Consider the following 24,042-nt stretch of genomic DNA (forward strand, 5'->3'; position numbering starts at 1 on the left):
TGTTGGCAGGAGTGCAAATTAGTTCAACCCTTGTGGAAGACAGTATGGTGATTTCTTAAGGATTTAGAACCAGAAATACCATTTGACCCAGCAATCCCATTACTGGGTATATACCCAAAGCATGATAAATCATTCTACTGTAAAGGTACATGCACATGTATGTTTATTGCAGCACTATTCACAATAGCAAAGACTTGGAACCAACCTAAATGCCCATCAATGATAGACTGGATAAAGAAAATGTGGCACATTACACCATGGAATACTATGCAGCCATAAAAAAGGATGAGTTCATGTCCTTTGCAGGGACATAGATGAAGCTGGAAACCATCATTCTCAGCAAACTAACACAGAAACAAAACCAAATACCACATGTTCTTACTCATAAGTGGGAGTTAAACAATGAGAACATATGGGCACAGGAAGGGGAACATCACACAACAGGGCCTGTCACAGGGTGGGGGCCAAAGGAAGGGATAGAATTAGGAGAAATACCTAATGTAGATGACAGGTTGATGGGTGCGGCAAACCACCATGCACATGTATACCTATGTAACCTGCACGTTCTACACATGTATCCCAGAACTTAAAGTATAATGATTTTTTTTTAAAAGTAAACAGACATAGGTAGGCTTAAGATTGTTTTTTAGAAAAGTATTTCTGATGGTTTTTTGGCTAAGGTATTCTTTTAGATAGTTACCTTATAAAAGCAATTTTGTAAAATTTTATTTTTTTAGGAATAGACATTGTACTTTTGACTTCAACTTGATTTATAAATTAATTGTTAAGGAATGTGTTGACAGTCTCTGAACATAAAGTATCTTTTAATAGAGTCAACTGTGTTTTTTCTTTCGTTTTGATCTACATAATTTGGGTTGGTGAGGTTGCATAGGCTGGAGTTTTGAGGATGAGGAAAGGTCCCTTTTTTTTCATGTCTGGATGCCTGGCTCTAACAGCACTCATCAGGTGAGTGGTACTCTGCAGCTTGCTGACAGAAGTGATAGTGTTCCAACTTCTGGCCTGCCTTTATCCTCCCTCTGCTGTTCCTTCTCTTTCTCTTCTTGCTCTCCCTTGCTGGCTTGGGTGTGCTCTTTCTCTCTCCTCCCTAACCTCTTTCTGGAGACTTTGCTGTCCTTGCTTGAGGCACTGACTCCTAGTATTGTGTAATTTATGATCCCCATAGACTCCTGGCGTTTTGGGCTTTTTTTTTTTTTTTTTTTAGTGAGGTCAGGTCAAGCCCTAGCTAGAAAACAAAATGACCATGCCTGTGTATATGGCTTTGGAAGATTTAGCAGGAATTTTACCATATTCTGAGGCTTGATGTAAAACATAGGAGAACCCTGGCCTTAAAGGCTTATTGATTGCGTTTGCTAGTACTATTCAGCCAAAACATAATTATTGTGTCCAATACAAAAAAGGAAAGTAAAAGTTAAGATTTAAGTTGAGATGATTTTAATTAGTCACAGTTTTATTTTAGTTAGCATTTAAGGATCTTCATTTTCCAATATAGTAAATCATCACTCTTTACCATATCTTGACCCTCTCTGTATCACTTATAGTTTTAGTAGTAAAGTTCCTGATGCCAAAATATGTTACTGGAACACATTTCTGTGGTTAAATTATTATTGAATTGTAAATATTAAAAAACAAATTTTGTAGTTAAGAGAAATACCCTACTGTCTATATAATTAGGTCCCAGTCTTCTACTCCATCCTTTGTGGAACAAGGAGAGGGATAGGAATTATGGATTCTGAGGCTGACATATGATCGAATATTTTCAGCAAGTGTGCTATGCTTGTCCTCAGAGTTTATCTAGAGAATATCATTAGCAAATGGAATTCTTCAAAATAAAATTGTATAATGGAAAGTTATTAATCTCTTGGCCTTGGGCAAATTACTTTATCTGGCTGAGCTTCAGTTTTTCCATCTATGAAACAAACATAAATACCTACACCACAGAATCATTTGGACATGGGAACCAATGAGTTAGCATATGTAGGTTCCTAGCCCAGAATTAGTATGTTTGTAGCAGACATTCATTCATTCATTCGTGAAATATGTGTAACATCTATTATGTACCTGTACACATGGATCCAACAGTGACACGATATTGTGTTTACTTATTTTCTCATGCAGCCCAAGGAATGAATCTCTTCATTTTCCCTAATCACTGCCCTCAGGAGAATTGCAAAAATATAGATACTTCATAAATAATTTTTAGAATACTACTCTTTCTATTTCAATCTGATTTTCATGTCATTAAGTATGAAATCTGAACAGAAAAAAAAATGTGTACCCAAATTTTATCCAAATGTGTTATTAAACTTGACTGTTCTAGCAATTGGGATTCAATTCACCACATTCCAAGTCTAGCAAAATCTTATCCTTTTTTTCTTACGAAAAATGAGACAAAACATAAGGCAAATATGTGCAGTAGTGGATTTAACTAATTATGTAAACTGAAATCCGAACTAAATTCCACTTATCCTTCTCCCAAATATGTGATCAGTGTATGAGGCTCAGTTCATTCAATACACATTGGCCCACCTGCTCCCATCAGCAGAATGCTCTAGCTCTGTGATGTCTCTGCTTTTGTAGAATGAGTTTTGTGGGGTGGGACAGGTGGTACAGTTTGACAATGAGGTTGACTTCTAGAAAACATTTTGTGGTATATAAATATAACAGGTATTTTCCTTTTGTTTCAAATGAGTCGTTCTTGGAGACCATTAATCTTATTTTAGTAAAGGTAGTGGTACATTTTTTTATAAACAGCATTTGTTGATTTTCCCTTCTTTTTATAAAATTAATACATGTTTATATAGAAAAGGTGTAAGAAAAAAATCACCCATAATCCTACCACCCAAAGAACAATTATTAACATTATGGTCTGTATCTTTCTATTCATATGCATACCTACCTTTTTGTTTTGTATATTTAAAATAATGTAGTCATACTAACTATAATTTTTATAACTACATTTCTACTTATTGTATTGTGTGTTTTTTACATAAAGAATATTTTCAACAGGTGGTTTTCAACCTTAAGCAACTCTGCCACCCCAGAAACATTTATTGTCACAACTAGGGGAAGACGTGTTACACCTAGTCAGTAGAGGCCAGGATTGCTACAAAATATCTTACAATTCACAGGAGAGCCCCCCTACAACAAAGAATTATCCAGCCCAAAATGCCAGTTGTGCCAGTTAGTAAATCCTGCAGTATACCATGATTTTTAATAACTGCATTGTGTTCAGTCATGTGAGCATACCATAATTTAGTTAACCAATTCTCTATTATTTGACATAGTGACTAGAAATTGTTCAATACCTCTCTAACTATTCAGGATAAAGAAGAATTATTAGGTCAAACTGTTTTAAGGCTCTTGATACCTATTATACTTTAAGTTCTGGGATACATGTGCAGAATATGTAGGTTTGTTACATAGGTATACGTGTACCATGGTGGTTTGCAGCACCCATCAACCCATTATCTACATTAGGTATTTCTCCTAATTCATCCCTCCCCTGCCCCTCCACTGCCCAACAGGCCTCAGTGTGGAACGTTCCCCTCCCTGTGTCCATGTGTTCTTATTGTTCAACTCCCACTTATGAGTGAGAACATGTGGTGTTTGGTTTTCTGTTTCTGTGTTAGTTTGCTGAGAATGATGGTTTCCAGCTTCATCCATGTCCCTGCAAAGGACATGAACTCATCCTTTTTTATGGCTGCATAGTATTCCCTGGTGTAATGTGCCACATTTTCTTTATCCAGTCTAACATTGATGGGCATTTAGGTTGGTTCCAAGTCTTTGCTATTGTAAATAGTGCTGCAGTAAACATACATGTGCATGTGTCTTTATAGTAGAATGACTTATAATCCTTTGAGTATATACCCAGTAATGGGATTGCTGGGTCAAATGGTCTTTCTGGTTCTAGATCCTTGAGGAATCACCACACTGTTTTCTACGATGGTTGAACTAATTTGTACTCCTGCCAACAGTGTAAAAGTGTTCCTATTTCTCCACGTCCTCTCCAGCATCTGTTACATTTTGACAAATGCCTCTGACAATGAAAACACTTAGCAGAGAATACTATACCCAGCCTACATTGTCATTGTTGATGACATTAACACTGACAGTGTCATTAACAGTGATGTTGTTAGTGTCATTATTTTTACACTGGAGTGGATTGGGAGGTTAGTTGGGGCAAAAGAGAGAGGGGAAATAAAGGGATTCTAAGCAGCATGGAAATGGGTCACAAAGGAAACGGGACTATTTACCCACTTATATGCACCAACAGAAGATAGAAGACAATTTACATCACTTTAAACATTTGTGTGCTCACTCCCTGCAAAATGTGCTTGACATTACAAAAAGATAAGAAATCAGTAAGACTACCCTAGTGGTGGTGAAGTTCTAAAGTACATAAGTGACTGTAAAGTCTGTGCCTTGAGAGAAACAAAAAACATACCATAGATATCTAGTGAAAAGAATTTTATTCCATTTTTGTGAGGGTGGGAATATCAGAGCTTCATGGAAGAAGGGGCTTTTGAGCTGGGCTTTGGGAAATGATTAGCATTTCTTGGAGCGGGAAAATAAATCTGGGTAGTAGGATTGCATAAGACATGAGGGCTAGGATATTCTAGTGTTTTAATGACAGAGTAGAGTTGTTTTGTTGAAATAAATATTGTGCATGAAGGAGAATGATGCAGAATAACTAAAAATAAACCCATTAAACCTTATATCAGTTTTAGAAGGAATCTTAATAGTTATCATTTCTGATCTTTTTGTTTACAATTGAGGAAACAAGATAGGCTAAAATCAGGTGCTGAGAGACCTTGAATGTAATTAATATGTGAAGTAAATATTATATATCAGATAGACATAGGAAGAAGGCACAGTGACACTCTGTGGCTCATCTCCCTGTAGTGCTGACAGGCTCTGTGGACTGTATGTTTTTGTCTTCTGATGTCAGTATTGGGACTGGCAATGTGGCAGTTCCATTTAAGTTAGCAAAAGCTGATGATGCCAGAAGCAGAAGTAAATTGAACAGTATACCTGAAACTGTTTCTTTTTCCCCAGCCTCTTATGCCGACAGATATGCAGCCCACTAATCTGGAGCCTTATAGCACTTTCGGTTTCTTCCAGGAGATGTTCCTCAGATGTTGTGTTGCTTGGAATGTGTTCTTTGAAATGTTAATGTGTTCCCCAGAATGGACTCTGTGATTGAATAAATTTGGGAAACAGTATATGCCTTCCTGAAGATTTACTCTGAACTTAGCATATTTAAGGCTTTCTGAAATTCTAAGGAAATATATTTAACTTTTTTTAACCCAGTATGTCACAGACTTATTTGATAGTTAGCCTGCTTTCATGGAATAACTACTAACATCTGGAGGCATACTAGCTAGTGTTTCATTAGATTCATTTTAAGAAATGTTTCCATATAATTATGGAAACATATATAATTATATATGTTTTATCTAATTTTGATTCCTAGTTTTGTGAGATTTTTTTCCTGTGAGCACATAGCAATTTTTACTACAGTTGCAGGCATTTTCTTTAGCTAGAAAAAAAACAAAAAACCAAAAAAACAAAAGCAGGAAAAGCTGGGGCCCCAAGTACTCTGAAATACCAATCTGTGGGCAGTGAGGAATCACTGAAGCTTTTAAGCAAAAAAGTTGCAAAGCTGTATCAGAGATTTTAGGGGAACTAATATGGCAATGGTATATCAAATAGATTAAGGGCTAAGGCTGTTAATGTAATATTTTAGACGAGATATAAGAACCTGATCTGGAGTTGTGACGGTAAAAATGGGAAGGTAAGGTACTTTGTGTGAGAAAATGAAGGAGGCAAGTTGCTGAAGCCGATTGGCTAGAGGAGGAGGGAAAAAGTCGTTGGATGACTGCTAATGATTTAGACTAAATGAATACATTTGTATTTCAAGACTTGTCATCTCAGATCACTGTCAGCCTACTTTAAAATAAAATTTTTGACAAGCTTACTTAGATTGACGTTTGAGATCATATAGGCACTCATCAGAAGCAGGTCTGTTCTCTTCCTCTTTCATATTACTTTGTATTTTATGGGTTATCTGAATTTATTTTCAGGTAACCTTTTCAAGGGTCCCAACCCCTTCTGGCACTTTTGAAATTATAAAAGAATTTCAGGATGTTTACTGTGTGCCCCCACATGTCTCCAGCATCTCAAAGCTGTAATTTTTTAGACAGTAAGTTAACCTTCATTCAGAAAACCCAGGAGAGAGTATTCCACAGGAATTCTCTATATTTTGATATAAAAAATCTTTCATTAAAGAATGATTGAGTCTTAACTTGGGAATGCTCCTGTTCCAGTTTAAGCTCTTTCCTCAGCCTATGAAAAGGAGATAAGCAGGATAACAGCCTCTTTAGAATATCCTTAAATTGCAGCTGTGCTTTCTGTTCACCTTTTCCATTGAGTGTGTAAAATTATAGTCAAGGGACCATTATGTGAATAAATACAAAATGCATGAGAAGTTTATACCATTTATGTAAGGATCTGTTACTTATCACCATTTAGAAGATACCTGCAGAAAATATATCACTGATTAGTCTTTTTTATAAAGCATCCCAGTAAAGAAAAATTATATCTAGTTACTTATGGCAGACTACAGAAACTTCAGTATTAGTTTAGCAATTTTATTGCAGTGATAGACTCATTTGAAATAGAGCCGAAGGAGACCATCTTTTGTCTTTTAATTTAACAGGACAATTTCCACATTTTATTCAAATAGCTATGTATAATTGGAAATTTAAGACAGTGGTTTTATGGCCGCTTTTGACCCTTCGATCTGATGAAAGAAAGATTATGGATCTTTTTTCCTTTATGAATTCATATACATTTTTATATGTAATTTTATGGATCCCAGAACAAAGCACATGGCTTTGTTCTTCTAAGTACAATTTTTATTTTTAGCCAACATGGCCTCTTTGTAAATACATTTCTTCGTTCAAAAGGCATTTTTTTGCGTGCTTAATTGAGCGAGGCCTGGATACAGTACTGAACAAGACAGACAAGGACCCCTGCCCTCATGAAGCAGTAAGCAAATATCACATCCTGAAGTTATTTAAAACTATCTTAGTTTTAAGTGCTCGGAAGGTAAAAATAAGTTAGTGAATATCTTTGGGGAGGCTATTTTGTGGATTAGCCTTTGGGGAGGCTATAGAGTGGATTAGCATTGCTGCTAATCCTAAATGGGAAGCTTGAAGATAGGAAATAAAACATAATTCTGTAGGGGTTTTTAATATAAAATCAAAGAATATTAGAAATGTAAGAGATTACTCATTTCCCAACCTCGTTCCACAAATGGAAAGACCTAGAGGCTGGAGTCTGTGGAGTGCTGAGGCTGGCTCTCTAGTCCCCCGCTGGAGTCTGCGTGGAGAGCCGAGGCTGGTTCTCTAGCCCCCACTGGAGTCTGCGTGGAGAGCCGAGTCTGGTTCTCTAGTCCCCCTCTGGAGTCTGCGTGGAGAGCCGAGGCTGGCTCTCTAGTCCCCCGCTGGAGTCTGCGTGGAGAGCCGAGGCTGGTTCTCTAGTCCCCCGCTGGAGTCTGCGTGGAGAGCCGAGGCTGGTTCTCTAGTCCCCCGCTGGAGTCTGCGTGGAGAGCCGAGGCTGGTTCTCTGGCCCCCGCTGGAGTCTGCGTGGAGAGCTGAGGCTGGTTCTCTAGTCCCAGCTGGAGTCTGCGTGGAGAGCTGACGCTGCTTCTCTAGCCCCCGCTGGAGTCTGCGTGGAGAGCTGAGGCTGGTTCTCTAGCCCCTGCTGGTGGTCTTCTTTGGTCTCTTATTTGGTCTGTGCTGCTTGTGCCAGGCTCCTCAGTTCTTGGGAAACTTAATCCAGCTAAGGCACAGCGATGTGAGGGCAGCTGTACCAGCCTTACCTTGTTTCTGTTTTCATATTTAGTTCCTTTGTTCCCTCACAAGAGAACCTGTTCACTTCAGCTTTTTCATGTGGTTTAAATTAATGTATCATGAATTCCTGCTACTCAGTTACTCACTGGAACATCTAGAACTGCCTTCGATTTGATGCTGTTGAAATGGTAAGAATTAATTGTGTGCTAAAACAGAGCAGACAGAGCAGGTACAACACAGAATTTTGAATTTACTGTGGCTTTTCACCAGCAATTTGTATAATAGATTACTAAGCCCATGGGAAGAAATAGTCTGTTGTTATATTGTGAGACTTCGTTTTAATCCTGTACCCTTTTGCTTTCATCTGTTTCATTCCATAGTATGTGGGTGCCTCCTGCATTGGCCTCTAGGGATACAGTGATAGCTAAAGCAGACATAGCTCCTGTTCTCTTGGAGTTTAGGGTCTATTGGAGAAGGTAGACAATAGGTAATCAGCTTAGTGTCCACATATTTAAAACCTGAAGTAAATGGCTATGAAGAAAAGGAAAAAGAAAATATTGCTACAACACATGAAACAAAGGACCTCAACCTTGTGGAGGCACAGTTCTTCCCTATGGAAATGATGCTTGAGCTGAAAACTGAAGAATGGGAGTGGTAAAGCCATTACAGAAAGAAGAAAGAGAACAGGCAGTGTTATGGCAGTGAAGGCTGAAAGGTAAACAGAGTTAGAGCCAGGACTTGGTGATGAATTGGATATGGAGGGTGAGAGAGAGAGAGGTTCCCAGGATAAATCGCAGGTTTCTGGCTTGTTGTACAACCAAGCAGACTGTGGTGCCAGTTACAGAGATCATGAGGTTGAGGTTGAGGGCCTTTGAGACAGCGACAGTAAGAAGTCAAATAGGCTTCTTAATCAAACTGGTTGTAAGGATCTGGAAATCACTGGAGAGGTTTGAGCCAGAGATTAAAATGCATGTGTCACTGGTAATTGCTATTTACTGTGATTTATACCAGCATATTATTATTGTTTATTTTGGGTTCAGGGGGTACATGTGCAGATTTGTTTGAAGGGTATATTGTGTGATGCTGAAATTTGGATTTCTATTGATCTTGTCACCTAGACAATGAACATAGTACACACTAGGAGGGTTTTCAGCCCTTGCCCCTTTCCGTACACCTCCCTCCTTTTGGAGCCCCCAGTGTCTATTGTTCTCATCTTTATGTTCTTATGTACACAGGGTTTAGCTCCACTCATAAGTGAGAACATGCAATATTTGTTCTTTTTTTTCAATACTAGTAGATTATTAATAGAAATGTAGCGTTCTCTGAGATCCCTTGGGAATCTTTATTTCATTTATATATTTATTTTTAATTAATTTCTTTTTAAGAGACAGGTTCTTGCTCTGTTGCCTAGGCTGGTGCAATCATAGCTCACTGGATCAAACGATCCTCCTGCCTCAGCTTCCCAAATAGCTAGGACCACAGGCACATGCCACCACACCTGGCTAAGTTTAAACAGTTTTTTTTGTTGTTGTTGTTTTTGTTTTTTTTTTGTAGAAACTAGGTCTCACTGTGTTGCCCGGGCTGGTCTCAAACTCCTGTTCTCAAACAGTCCTCCCACCTTGGCCTCCCAAGATGCTAGGGTTACAGGTGTGAGCTACCATGCTTGGATAATTAGTTCAATTTAAAAAAAAAAATGCCAAATTACATTCCTTATCTATAGGAAAAGCTAATCCTTAGTAAATATAGATTTACCTATATGTTTTTGTTAAATCTTACAAATTTTTTCAGTGTTTTTCTAGCAAGTAAGTGTATCTTTGTATATTAAATTGTTCTTTTAGGGGAGAAATATATTCTTGAACTTGAAACATGTTAATATGTTTAAAATAATAAACTTTAAAAAGCTGTTTTCCTTTTCCCTAGACTGGATGTTGAATTTGTTCTCTCAGCACCTATTTCTGAATGGAATGGCAAACAGGGACATATTTCACCAGCTCTTCTTTCTGAATTTTTGAAAAGAAATTTGGACAAATCCAAAGTTCTCGTCTGCATTTGTGGACCAGTGCCATTTACAGAACAAGGAGTAAGGTGAGTAACAGTGTAGTAGGAAACAGACTGCCCAACACTGAAGTGAAGATCTTTCATAACAAGCATCTCTCAGTTCTTCCTGTTTATATGAAATTGCACTTTAATAATCTTACAGTTTTAGAAAATAACAAAGTCTTTAAATCTTCGTATAGTTTGAGTTGGAGGCCAGGATTATGCATATTGTTAGATAAAACACAAAAGTAAGTTACAGCCAGCAGTCAGTGTTCTCTGCTCGTGATGGCTGCCAATATTGTTACACTCACAAGATTGGTGCCACAATTCTTATTTGGGACAGTAGGCCCAACCTCTTCTTCCATCAAAGCTTCATAATATATAGTAATTAATAACGAATGTTCATCTCATTGTAGCTTTTGATCTTCATTCTCTGTAACTGAGTGAAAGTAAATAATATATGTGATCAAAAGCCAGGCAGCAAGACGAAAAGGGAAGACTAGAACACAAATAAGGCAAGACTAATAGTTGAAGCATGGATCATGAAAAATCAGTGGTAGTGGCGATCCTGTTTGAAATTCATCTTGATGTGATTTAGCTTTAAAATGGCACTTTAAAATATTTGGTTAAATATAGCCCCTATTGGATTTCTAGATAATTTTAAAATATGGCTGTTCTAAGTGCCCTATTCTTATTTAGTAGGTGACTAATCTAACATTTCTAGATGTTGATGAAAAGAGTCAAACTCTGTAAAATCTTTGAAGAGATTTATTCTGAGCCAAATATGAGTGACCGTGGCCTGTGACACAGCCCTCAGGAGGTCCTGAGAACATGTGCCCAAGGTGATTGGGGCATAGCTTGGTTTGATACATTTTAGGGAGGCATGAGACATCAGTCAAATACATTTAAGAAATACATTGGTTTGGTCCAGAAAGGCAGGACAACTCAAAGCTGGGTTGGGGGGGGGCACGGGTTTCCAGGCTCTAGGTAAGTTTAAACATTTAAACATTTTCTGGTTGACAATTGGTTGAGTTTGTCTAAAGACCTGAGATCCACAGAAAGGGAATGTTCAGGTTAAGATAAAAGATTGTGGAGACCAAGGTTCTTTTGAAGTCTTACAGTGGCTGCCCTTAGAGATAATAGATGACAGTGTTTCCTGTTCAGACCTTTAAAAGGTATAGACTCTTAGTTAACCTCTTCAGGATTGGACTGGCCTGGAAGAAGAAGATCTAGCTATGTTAATAGGATTCTTTACAGATGCAAATTTTCCCCCACAAAGGACAGATTTGCAGGGCCATTTCAAGACATGGCAAAGAAACATGTTTTGGGGTAAAACATTTTTATTTTCTTCTTTGTCTCGTAATGTTATGCCAGAGTCAGGTTGGAAAGTAAGTCACGATATATGGGGTTAAATAAAACCCATCTGATGAGAATTTATGGTTTGTAGGGCATGACTTCCCAGACCCCTTAGATAGGAATTTGGGCAAGATAAAAAAAAAAAAAATCAGAGTGTAGTCCTCATAGATAATCTTATATCTTGCTTTTTTATTTAAAATTTTAATTATAGAAAAGATTGACCCCCCAATCAATAAAAACATTAAAAACTTTTTTCTTGTCATATTTAAAATGTATTTTATTTTTAATTAAATATATTTCTATTTTAATGCTTTAAGAAAAATGTTGCTTTAGTTAAACTCTCTCAACTTAAAAAGATTTTTCAAGTTTCTGTGTGAACTTTTGCTCTTTTAAAGCTCAAGCAAAACTATTAAAATTACAATGAAGACTAACATAGTTTGAATATAAAAAATTTTTTATGGAAAAAAGGCTAAGAGCTGTACTGTCTTCTACTGTATTGCTTCTGCTATTTTAGAAGTATCTCAATGAGTACTTTATAGATTGCAATATAATAATACTTTTAAATAATTAGAATCATTTTTGCATTTTTAAAATTGACCATAAACTTAGGGAGGCCAAGGCAGGTGGATCACCTGAGGTCAGGAGTTCGAGACCAGCCTGGCCAACATGGTGAAACCCCATCTCTATTAAAAATACAAAAATTAGCCGAGCATGGTGGTGGGCGCCTGTGATCCCAGCTACTTGGGAGGCTGAGGCAGGAGGATCGCTTGAATCTAGGAGGCGGAGGTTGGCAGTGAGCCAGGATCGCGCCATTGCACTCCAGCCTGGGCAACAAGAGCGAAACTCTGTCTCAAAAAAAAAAAAAAAAAAAAAAATTTGACCAGAACCTATATGGCTTTCTTTTCTCAGTTTTACCTCAGAGCCAGTCTTTCAATGCTGTGCTAACTGGCTTACCCAGAGTGGCTCAGGAGTATTTATTAATCATTACATGTGGATTCCTGCTATTACTCACTCCTGAACATGCTGCATAGAGTTGCATTCTGAGATGTAACTTGATTCAAATCAGTACTTAAAATTCATAGTAGCTGCCCTTGTGACTTTCAGTTAGGACTCATTTCTTTGGTTTCCTTATCCTCATCATCTTAATGGATGTGGTGTATTTTTCTTGATTAGCAATTATATGGGTTTCTTATTCTAGTTTTTGCTGTTCTGAAAAATGAGTCTTTCTTGTGATTGTGATGTCCACTCCTAGAGTGCTCCAAAGTTAATCTCATGTCTGCTACATAGATTATATTAAAAATATAGCCATCCCAGACATATTCTCCGTATTTGGTGAACATTTGTCAGTCTGTATGGTATGATAACAGAGAAAGACTCAGAAACCTATTTTTTAAAAAATATAGATAAGCAGCTTATCATTACTTGGCCAATAATGGTTCTTTATCCATTAAATATGTACTTTATTACAGAGGTTAGTAAAACAGTCTCTGCTTTCCAGGACCACACTATCTAGTGGTAGAAACAAATGCATATGCTGATAACTAAAGTATGACTCAGAACACCATAAATATCTTACTAGAGATAAAATCAAGATGTTAGAGGAATTCCGGGAGAGATGGGTTACTTTTACCTAGCTATGTGTGTGTTGGAGAGACAGGAGCTGCATGGTCAAAAAAGTCATGTGCACAGCATGTGGACTAAAACCTACCAGTCAAGAGAGATGGAGAAGGGGATAGTACAGGCAGAGAGAACTGGCAGATGCATTAGAGGTGCAGATTTATACAAAAGACTAGACTGGTTTGGCTAGAGTGAAGCTGCTTGCCTAGGAGAACAGGATGGAATGGTAGCGTGGGCCCAGATACTGAGAGGCTTTACTGCTGCACTGTGTTGGCTTCAATTCCTGTGCCCTACTGGCCCTTTGTGTGAGTATGTGTATGCCCTCTGGGAGCTGCCAGCTGGGGCTTAAATCCCAGGTCTACCACTTACAAGCATCTTACAATCATTTGCTGGGTGTCCTAGGGCAGTTCTTAACCCTTCTAAGCTTTAGTGCACTTATCTATAAAAATGAATAAATAATAATACCTGTGCATGTGAAGTGCATAGCAAAGTGACATTTATAATAGAGTAAGTGGTAAAAAAGTAGTTATTATACTATTTTCCTAGTTGAATAATACGCAGTATTTCTGCTTTTCCTGTTCAGTAGGGGGAGAATGAAGATAGAATCGTAGGGGAATCGACTCCTTTCTTTGAAAACTGGTGAATAAAGGGGAAAAAAATCAAACATTTATTCTCCCTTTGTTATATGAGCCATACTACTGAATAATCACATAATAAATGAGCAGACATTTTTCTTTATAGGATTCCTCAGCTGATTAATGAATAAAGAATGATAGAAATAGAATATCACCAATTGCAGTGCTTAATGAACTAATGGATCTATACATAGATCATAATGGTAGCTAGCACTCGAAAAGAGAGGCAACCATTTATTACATGCCTCCAGATAGAGGAACATTACCTGTGAAATAGTCTTGTCAAAAAGATTTGAACCTGTGTCTGATCAAGCCTCTAGATCCATATATTAAGTTATGGAAAATATGAGGACATAAAGACATATTATTAAGGAATACCACAGGGATGTAGAAAAATGAAGGTTTTAGGAGACTCACAAGTAAAAATCTGATTTTTGTCAACAAATAAATTGCAGGATGGAGTGGGGGTCTGGGGGATCTTATAGATCAAAGGATGCCTAAAAGACTTTATCAGCCAATCATAATGAGTAAATTTTAATTGGCTATTGATTGAAACTATTTTTTAAAATTATGACATTTATGAGCTAGTTGAAAATTTGAGCACTGCTTAGATATTTCATGATATTTAGGAGTTACTAATCACTAATTTTTTAAGAAGTGATAGTGTTTTTTTATTAAAAAAATACATAGTGAATGGGGAAAATGAAAAAGTATCATGATTACGGTGGTAAACTGCTCTTATTTCTTCATTTTAAAGCATTTTCCCTAAGAAACATGTGCTTTTTATTTGTTTTTCAGGTTGCTGCATGATCTCAACTTTTCCAAAAATGAGATCCATAGTTTTACAGCATAATGAAGAGCTGTCATTGTCCTTTATTCAACTAGTTTATCTAAACTTGTGATTGCTTAGGGTTTTTTGAGAGAACATTTTTGTACATAACAAAAGGTTAACTAGAATCCAGCCTTCAGTTTCTTAAATGAAATCAAATGTTCCTTCAGTACAGGTAACTTCTTGGCTTTCTTTTGTACCACAACTTATTTTACTACTGATATTTGACCTGGAAAGTTAATCATGGCAACAAATACATACAGGATTCTTTGTTATGAATCATAAATTTCCTTGCCATTTAAATTATATCACTGTTCTACAATAAGCACTTGTGTTTTATGACATGATAAAGTAAATGATCACTTCGATCATGTTTCTATGCTGTAAAATGTCTTATTAGCAATACAGATTGAATTTTACATTGCACTGTTAACTCAGGAAATGATCATTTATGTCCTTGTTATTAATGTTAAAACATAGAATGTTATAACTTATTAAGTGATCCAAACATTTTTTTGTGTGTGTATGGCATTGATGCAGAATAGAATAAAATTATACTTAAGTTATTTTTAATCCTTGTGGTAGAAATGTGGTTGAATGCAACAATATTGGGCCAGCGTCTCAAGGGGAATTTTAAAAGGCAGCAATAAAATATATTAGAGACATGACACACATGCGCCTTTGGACTAGGTGTGTTAACGGAGCTTGAGAGAGGGAACCTTGACAGCTATTTTTACTCTTAGCCAAAAACAAAGACATTAGGAAAGAGAATGAAAGTATAGTGTCTAGTTCCACAGCATAAAGTTATTATTTGGTGCTTTGGAATGGGTTGAATTTTAATTCTTTAGTCCATCTACATCAGCCGGAAAAATGAGGAACATTCTGCCTTAAATGGTTCTTCCCCCGGTTGGCTGCTTTCTCCACAACTGGTGGTTCAGCAGGAAGCCCTCTTAGGTTCTTGCCTGTGAGCAACTTATTTTCTCTTCCTGCTGCTTTGTGCAACTGTCAAATACTTTCACAGATTCAGATCGGCAAAGGGTATCAAGGATAGTCATTGTGAGCTTTTCGTGAGGAAACTGTTTAATGCATAGGTAGCTACTGTATAAGCTAACTAGGATTTTTCAGTCTTAGTACAGCTGCAATGTTTTCACAGAAATAGGAGATTGAAAGAGTCTCCAATTTCCCTGTAAATGATTTTGTAAACAGCTAAATCTTTGCTGAATGAATAATATACTCAAGAGGAACACAATATTATTATTCCCCAAATTACAGACGCCCAGCTTGTGAAGCTTCCTATGTGCAAATGGCTTGTTGAACACTATCACTTTTTCCTGTGCCTCTGTCTTCTGTAGCCAATTCCACCATCATCATTATTCACAAAGACAGGAATCTAGCTGTCCTGGACTGGTACTGTTCCCTGGTAGGTAACAAGAACTTTTTCTAGCTTCATGCCTTCCCCCTACTTATTTTTTTCCATCTAAGGGTGAGGTGATTTGGCTCTGTGTCCTCACCCAAATCTCTCAAATTGTAATTCCCACATGTCGAGGGAGGGTCTTGGTGGGAGGTGATTGGATCATGGGAGTGATTGCCCCCATGCTGTTCTCGTGATGGTAAGTGAGTTCTCATGAGATCTGATGGTTTAAAAGTGTGGCACTTCCTCCCTGCTGTATTATGAAGAAGGTCCTTGCTTCTTCTTTGCTTTCTACCATAATTGTACGTTTCCTGCGGCCTCCCCAGCCATGCAGAACTGTGAGTCAATTAAACCTCTTTTCTTCATAAATTACCCAGTGTCAGGTAGTTCTTTATAGCAGTGTGAAAATGGACTAATATAAAAAGAGACCATTTACCACTTTTTTTTAGTTCATTTGCGATGTATCAAATCTAACTTAGCCAACATCTTTCTCATCTTTTCTAAGCCTCTTCTTTTTTCTCTCTCCAGTCCCAAGCAACAGAATCTCCTCTCTATTAGTTGCTATATGTAATGCTTCCTCATTCCTCCTTTTATGTTTTATATTTTTGTTTATATTTTATTTATATTTTGTTTATATTTTGTTATATTTGTTATATTTTGTTATATTTATATTTTGTTTATATTTTAAAACAAATCCATAAGTATCTCCTGGGTAATCTCCACTGACATGATTTTATCAACTTCCATGTTAATTCCCAAATGGGAGTGACTAATTTGAGAATCAGCTGAGCTTCAGTTTTCAATATCCATTTACTTCCTGCATACCACCCCACCATCCACCTAGTAAGCCATTCTAGAACTATTAGGAATCAACATCAATGTCCCCTTCTCCAGTCTGACTCTTCCATACCAGCTAACCCTGTCCTATCATCCCTCAGCTGGATTAGTACAGTAGCTTGATAATTCATCTTCATGCTGCAGTCCTGATCTCCTAAAATTCATTCTCCATTCCAGGGTATTCTAGAAGGACTTGGAGGAAAAAATCCCCTAAGTAGAGCCTCAGTCTTCCAATGAATCCAACCAAATACTGAGGAGCACAGATAGGAGTATAGTTTATCACTGTTATTCTCAAGCAAATAACTCAGAGACTCCTACATCACATATTTGCAATAAAGAAGAATTACGCTCAAAGTCACATTTGCTTGCAAATTCTGCTTTTTAAAAAAAAAAAAAGTTTATGTATTAATTTTCTATTGCTGCTAGATCAAATTACTACAAACTTAGTAGCTTAAAACAACACCCATTTATTATCTCACAGTTCCATGGCGCAGAAATCTAGGCACAATATGGCTCAACTGGGTCCTCTGCTTAAAGCCTCACAAGGCTGAAATCAGATTGTCAGCTGAGCTGGGTTCTTAGCTAGAGGCTGTAAGGGGAAGTCCCTAGATAAGAGTTCTTTCAGCCTCATTAGGTAGATTTCAGTTCCTTGCAGTTGTAGGACTGAGTTCCCCATTTCCTTGCTAGCTGTTAGCTGTGGGCTAGTCTTTGTTTCTAGAATTTGCCCACATTCCTTCTCATACTTTCTGTGTGGCCCTCTTCAGCATTAGTGGATGAATCTCATGCTTTCAGTCTCTCTGAATTCCCTTGTGGGCTTCTTCAGCATTGGTAGATGAATCTTATGCTTTCAATCTCTCTGAATTCCCTTTCTGCCATATCTTTCTTGCCCTAGCAAGAGTTCACTGCTGTTAAGATCTCATGTGGTTAGATTGGACCTATCCAGATATCCAGGGTGATCTTCCTATTTTAAAAATCTATAATTTTAATTATAGCTGTAAAGTCCCTTTTCCTATATAATATATTCAAAGGTCGCAGGCATTTGGGTGTTGACATCTTTGATGGGCACATTTTGTCTACCACAGGCTATAGAAAGAACAGAGAAATTTGTCCAAGATAAGATGATTAGGTTTTGTCTAGATAGGGGCCCTTGCTATGGGCCCTCAGTTTTTACCTTAATGTAACAGAACATGAGATGAGCTTTGACACCCACCCCAAAAGAGTCAACTTCATTATGCTGGCAAAGGCATGGGTACAACCTGCTTTGTGATCTACCTTCTGAACCACACAAGCTTGTCCTGAACCAGGTTGGGGCTGAGTCTGTTGATAACAGACCCCCATTTTTGGGCAGAAAAAACAGATTCTGTATGATCTACAGTATTTAAAATTGTGGCAAATAAATTATAAAGGAAAAATGGAATCTCAACTAGTTACAGTCTCTTGGTGTCTTTCAACATTGGTTTTATTTTGAAGTCATCTTCACCCAGCATTGCAAGTTTAGCAGACCTCAAAACAGAATGCCAGAGTGATCTTAAAATTCAAAAATGTGTTTACTTTCTTTGTTAAAGTTCTCTTTTGATGCATATCCCCCATTCATGGAATGGAAGCATTATCTTGGGTGCAGCATTACACATAGAGTTAAAATGTGGAAACAACCCAAACATCCTGATATGGTTTGGCTCTGTGTCACCACCCAAATCTCATCTTGAATTGTACTCTCATAATTCCCATGTGTTGTGGGAGGAACCCAGTGGGAGATAATTTGAATCATGGGGGCAGTTTCCCTCATACTGTTCTCATGGTAGTAAATAACTCTCACAAGACCTGGTGGTTTTATCAGGGGTTTCTGCTTTTGCATCTTACTCATTTTCTCTTGCGGCCACCATGTAAGAAGTGCCTTTCACCTCCTGCCATGATTCTGAGGCCTCCCCAGCCATGTGGAACTGTAAGTCCAATTAAACCCCTTTTTTTTTCCCAGTCTCAGGTAAGTCTTTTATCAGCAGCATGAAAATGGACTAATACAATTAATTGGTACCAGTAGAGTAGGGTGTTGCTGCAAAGATACCGGGAAATGTGGAAGCAACTTTGGAACTTGGTAACAGGCAGAGATTGGGACAGTTTGGAGGGCTCAGAAGAAGACAGGAAAATGGGAAAGTTTGGAACTTCCTCGAGACTTGTTGAATGGCTTTGACAAAAATACTGATAATGATATGGACAATGAAATCTAGACTGAGGTGGTCTCAGGTGGAGATGAGGAACCTGTTGAGAACTGGAGCAAAGGTGACTCTTGTTATGATTTAGCAAAGAGACTGGCAGCATTTTGCCCCTGCCCTGGAGATTTGTGGAACTCTGAACTTGAGAGAGATGATTAAGGGTATCTGGTGGAAGAAATTTCTAAGCAGCAAAGCATTCAAGAGGTGACTCAAGTGTTGTTAAAGGCATTCAGTTTTAAAAGGGAAGCAGAGCATTAAAGTTCAGAAAATTAGCAGCTTGACAATGCGATAGAAAAGAAAATCCTGTTTTCTGAGGAGAAATTCAAGCTGGCTGTAGATATTTGCATAAGTAACAAGGAACTGAATGTTAATTTCCAAGACAATGGGGAAAATGTATCCAGGGCATGTCAGAGACATTTGTGGCAGCCTCTTCTATCACAGACCTGGAGGTCTAGGAAGAAAAAATGCTAAAAATGGTTTTGTGGGCAAGGCCTAGGGTCCTTGTGCTGTGTGCAGTCTAAGGACTTGGTGCCCTGTTTCCTAGCCACTCCGGCCATGGCTGAAAGGGGCCAACATGAAGCTCAGGCCATGGCTTCAGAGGGTGAAAGCCTTAAGCCTTGGCAACTTCCATGTGATGTTGAGCATGTTGAGCATGCGGGTGCACAGAAGTCAAGAAATGGGGTTTGGGAACCTCTGTCTAGATTTCAGAAGATGTATGGAAATGCCTGGATGCCCAGGCAGAAGTTTGCTGCAGGGGCGGGGCTCTCATGGAGAACCTCTGCTAGGGCAATGCAGAAGGGAAATGTGGGGTTGGAGCCCCCTCACAGAGTCCCTACTGGGACACCGCCTAGTGGAGCTGTGAGAAGAGGACCACTGTCCTCCAGACCCCAGAATGGTAGATCGACTTACAGCTTGTACCAGGTGCCTGGAAAAGCTGCAGAAACTCAACACCAGTGCATGAAAGCAGCCAGGATGGAGGCTGTACCCTGAAAGCCACAGGGCCAGAGCTGCCCAAGACCATGGGAAGCCACCTCTTGCATCAGTGTGACCTGGATGTGAGACCTGGAGTAAAAGGAGATCATTTTGGAGCTTTAAAATTTGACTGCCCCGCTGGATTTTGGACTTCCATGGGCCCTGTAACCCCTTTGTTTTGGCCAATTTCTCCCATTTGGAATGGCTGTATTTACCCAATACCTGTACCCTCATTGTATCTAGGAAGTAACTAGCTTGCTTTTGATTTTACAGGCTCGTAAGTGGAAGGGACTTGCCTTGTCTCAGATGAGACTTTTGAACTGTGGACTTTTGGGTTAATGCTGAAATGATTTAAGACTTTGGGGTACTGTTGGGAATGCATGATTGGTTTTGAAATGTGAGGACATAAGATTTGGAGGAGCCAGGGGTGGGATGATATGGTTTGGCTCTGTGTCCCCACCCAGATTTCATCTTGAATTATACTCCCGTAATTCCCATGTGTTATACGTGGGACCTGGTAGGAGATAATTTGAATCATGGGGGTGGTTTCCCCCATACTGTTCTCATGGTAGAGAAAAAGTCTCATGAGATCTGATGGTTTTATCAGGGGGTTCCGCTTTTGCATCTTACTCATTTCTCTTGCTGCCACCCTGTAAGAAGTATTTTTAACCTACCACCATGATTCTGAGGCCTCCCCAGCCATGTGGAACTGTAAGTCCAATTAAACCTCTTTTTCTTGGTTTAATTTCTTGGGTATGTCTTTATCAGCAGTGATTCTGTTCCTATGAAATGTCTAGAACAGGCAAATCTATGAGACATAATTAAGTGGCTGCTCAGGGGATACAGGAATAGGGGATAATCACTAAAGGGTTGGGAGGGTGTTTTTGAAATGCTAAAATATCCTGAAGTTTACTGTGGTTATGGTTGCACATACTTATGAATATACCTAAAAATGTTGAATTGTACATTTTAAATAGATGAATTGTATCTAATTTGAACCATATATCAGTAAAGATATAAAAATGTTTTTGGATACTAAGACTAAACTAGAAAGAACATAAGAGGAAATACATATTATGTAAGAAGAAAAGAGTAAAAAGAAAATAAATCTTTAAAAAAACAAAAATAAAAAGGAGGCTTGTGTGCGGTGGCTCATGCCTGTAATCCCAGCACTTTGGGAGGCGGAGGTGGGTGGATCACCTGAGGTCGGGAGTTTGAGACCAGCCTGACCAACATGGAGAAACCCTGTCTCTACTAAAAATACAAAATTAGCCAGGTGTGGTAGCATAGGCCTGTAATCCCTGCTACTTGGGAGGCTGAGGCAGGATAATTGCCTGAACCCGGGAGGCGGAGGTTGCGGTGAGCCGAGATTGCACCTTTGCACTCCAGCCTGGGCAACAAGAGTGAAACTCCATCTCAAAAAATAAAACAAATAAAAAGGATTCTAGAGGAAGTGGTAAATAGTGAAGATAGGCAAAGAATATCCAACATATGAATAATAGTAGTCCTTGAAGACAAAAATCAAAGGAAAAGAATACTAAAAACTCTACTTAATGAAAAATCATCCTGAAATTAACAAGAAAAATTGAAATTAATGTTGAAAGAGCACCAGAGAGTATACATCCAAAAAGACCAACATTAATATAAATTTTAGTAAAATTACTGAACCATAAAAAGTAAATGCCTTTAGTTATCTAAACAAAAACGAATTACTTAAAAGGGAAAGAAAATTAGATCATCACCAGACTTTTCAACAGCATTGCCTTATGCCTTAAGAAAGTGTTGTACCACATTTGATATCCTGATGGAAAAAAATGTGAGCCAAGGATTTTACACCCAACAAAACTTAATGGTGAATATAAAGGCATAAACCAATATAGAATGCAAAAACTTGGGAAATATTGTTTTCCAAAGCCTTTCCTAAGTAATCTACAAAAGAACAAGCTTTAAACAACCAGAAAGACTAAAGAGTCATCAATAAAAGGATTGGAGAACATTAAACTTGTAGAACTAAAACAAAATGAGGGTTAAAAAAGAAAGAGTATAGATATATGCTAAACTATTTCAGTAGTTTTGGCAGTGGTTGTATTAGTATTGTTATTCTGAAGATGTGAAATAATGCAAACGCATAATAAAAAATGTAATCTGGTCTCCAGTCTCTCTGTATTTTCCATTTAAATATTTCTGGGGTGAAGTGGATTAAAATTAGCTCTGCTGATCAAACTATTATTAAACTTTGAGAAGAATTTTCACTAAGTTAAACTCCTAGAGAACTGGGCTGTGAGATGGTATCAAAGGTTCACAATACTACCTCCCTCATGGTTTAGTCAGACCACACAAGATCTTTCCTATTTTTTTTTTTCTTAGACAGAGTTTCACTCTTTTTGCCCAGGCTGGAGTGCAATGGCACAATCTCGGCTCACTGCAACCTCTGTCTCCTGGGTTCAAGTGATTCTTCTACCTCAGTCTCCTGAGTAGCTGGGATTACAGGCACACGCTATGATGCCCAGCTAATTTTGTATTTTAGTAGGGACAGGATTTCACCATGTTTGGCCAGGCTGGTCTCAAACTCCTGACCTCAGGTGATCCGCCCGCCTCAGCCTCCCAAAGTGTTGGGATTATGGGCATGAGCCACCGCGCCAGGCCACAAGATCTTTCCAAAGGAGAAAATGGCAATTTCACTCGTCTTTGTGAGACTGATTTTTAAGGCAATCACAGTTTCTGTCTTATCCACTAGTACTTCACTCTACACCTAAAGATTGTTAGCTCCCCAAAATAATTTTATATGAACCAGGTGGAAGACTATCAGAAGCAACATGAGTCCTGGAAGGTGTAGTTTCCATAAGTAAAGTTCTCTGAGGGGGAACAGGAACAAGAGGGTTATTAGTAGTTTATGCTAAGGGTTTACAACATTCATGCTTTCAGTTTTTTTCAGAATGTGAGAAAACCAGGCTTGAGAAAATCATATCTTAGATAATCCATGCTAGGAAAAAAACAAGTAAACACTGGGAATTGAGTTAGGAGTTGTGCGCGTGAGTCATCTAGGTATACATCTGAAAAGGAATTAGAACAGCACCCAAACAGGCAAAGAATAGGGCCAGAGACAGTTTATATACCTATCTGTTGAGAAGATCAGGGCAAGGTTACTCCTCATTCAAAACTGAGCAAATTTTAAAAATCCACAATAGGATTTATTCTAGCATAATACAAAAATATAAGGAAAGGAGGAATATCATTCCAAGGATCCTAGAGGAAGAAGAGCAAAGCTATTTTCATTGGTTTTACTTTGCACTTGTCTGATGTCTAACCAAGTTGAACATGTTAACACATGCTCATTGGCTATTGGTGTATTGTCTTCTGTAGGGCATCTATTTAATCTTTTGCCCATTTTTAATTGGGTTGTTTTCATATTGAGTTGTAAGCTTTATGTATTCTGGATACAAGACCTTGGTCAGATATGTTTTGTGAACATTTTCTTCGAATTTGTGATAAATCTTATGTGCATTTTTGCAGTTGTTAGTGCTTAGTTCAAGAATAAGCTTAGAGAAATATGTCAATTTAAGTTTGACCAAAATAAAAATGTAAAATAAGTAATAGTACATGCAGCAACTGTGAAGTTGATGTGTGAATAACTGAAACAAGGAAGAACTCCAGTGGCAGAGTGGGGAGAACTTTTGGAGCAGATAGACCTAAAAGGCAAGCAATTAATGACAAACAGGGCCATGAAGAGACACCTTCAAGTTTGGTCCAGTAATATACACATTAAATCATGAAAGCCATAATTCTAGCCATGAAGGCAAAGAACATACAGACATTGCATAAGCTTGGCTAGGTTAGAAGAAACATACCACTTACATTTTGTAGTACATTTTGTTCATTGCTTTATAAACCAAAAAGTATCTGAGACAGGTCTCAATCAATTTGTAAGTTTATTTTGCCAAGGTTAAGGACATGCCCAGAAGAAAAAAACACAAAGTCACAGAAACAGTCTGTGGTCTGTGCCTTTCTCCAAAGATGAATTTAAAAGCTTCAATATTTAAAGGGGGAAAGTGGGCTGCAGGGGAAAAAGGGAAGGGATAGTAATCCTCATGTTGCAAGAGAAAAGGAACAGGTAGGGGAATAGTTAATTATGTATTCATTGCATGCGCAGTAAATCAGCACTTTACATAAGATAAGGTGAACATAGAGTAGCTATTTGGAGATATTTATCCTTTTATATGTAGCTATTTGCTTAGGAACAAAAGGAAAGGTAGCATCTTGC

The 24,042-nt window shown here is 38.1% G+C and overlaps 1 protein-coding gene across 12 annotated transcripts in view; it reads left to right on the forward strand.

Annotated features, from left to right (window-relative positions):
- Nucleotides 1-24,042, forward strand: part of CYB5R4 (cytochrome b5 reductase 4) — a 149,915-nt gene that overhangs the window by 88,419 nt on the left and 37,454 nt on the right. For 6 of the 12 annotated variants that reach the window (XR_010134315.1, XR_008681169.2, XR_008681171.2 and 3 more), the window contains exons 15-17: nucleotides 9,798-9,962; nucleotides 14,321-14,526; nucleotides 15,624-15,771. Coding sequence is in view for 3 of the 12 variants with exons in the window: in XM_004044352.4 (XP_004044400.2) it covers nucleotides 9,798-9,962; nucleotides 14,321-14,375 (220 nt within the window). In the remaining 9 variants the exon portion in view is untranslated. The other 6 variants (XR_008681172.2, XR_008681173.2, XR_008681174.2 and 3 more) reach the window with 6 other exon arrangements.

This window comes from Gorilla gorilla, chromosome 5 (assembly GCF_029281585.2).
Source record: "Gorilla gorilla gorilla isolate KB3781 chromosome 5, NHGRI_mGorGor1-v2.1_pri, whole genome shotgun sequence".
Lineage (NCBI taxonomy): Eukaryota > Metazoa > Chordata > Mammalia > Primates > Hominidae > Gorilla > Gorilla gorilla.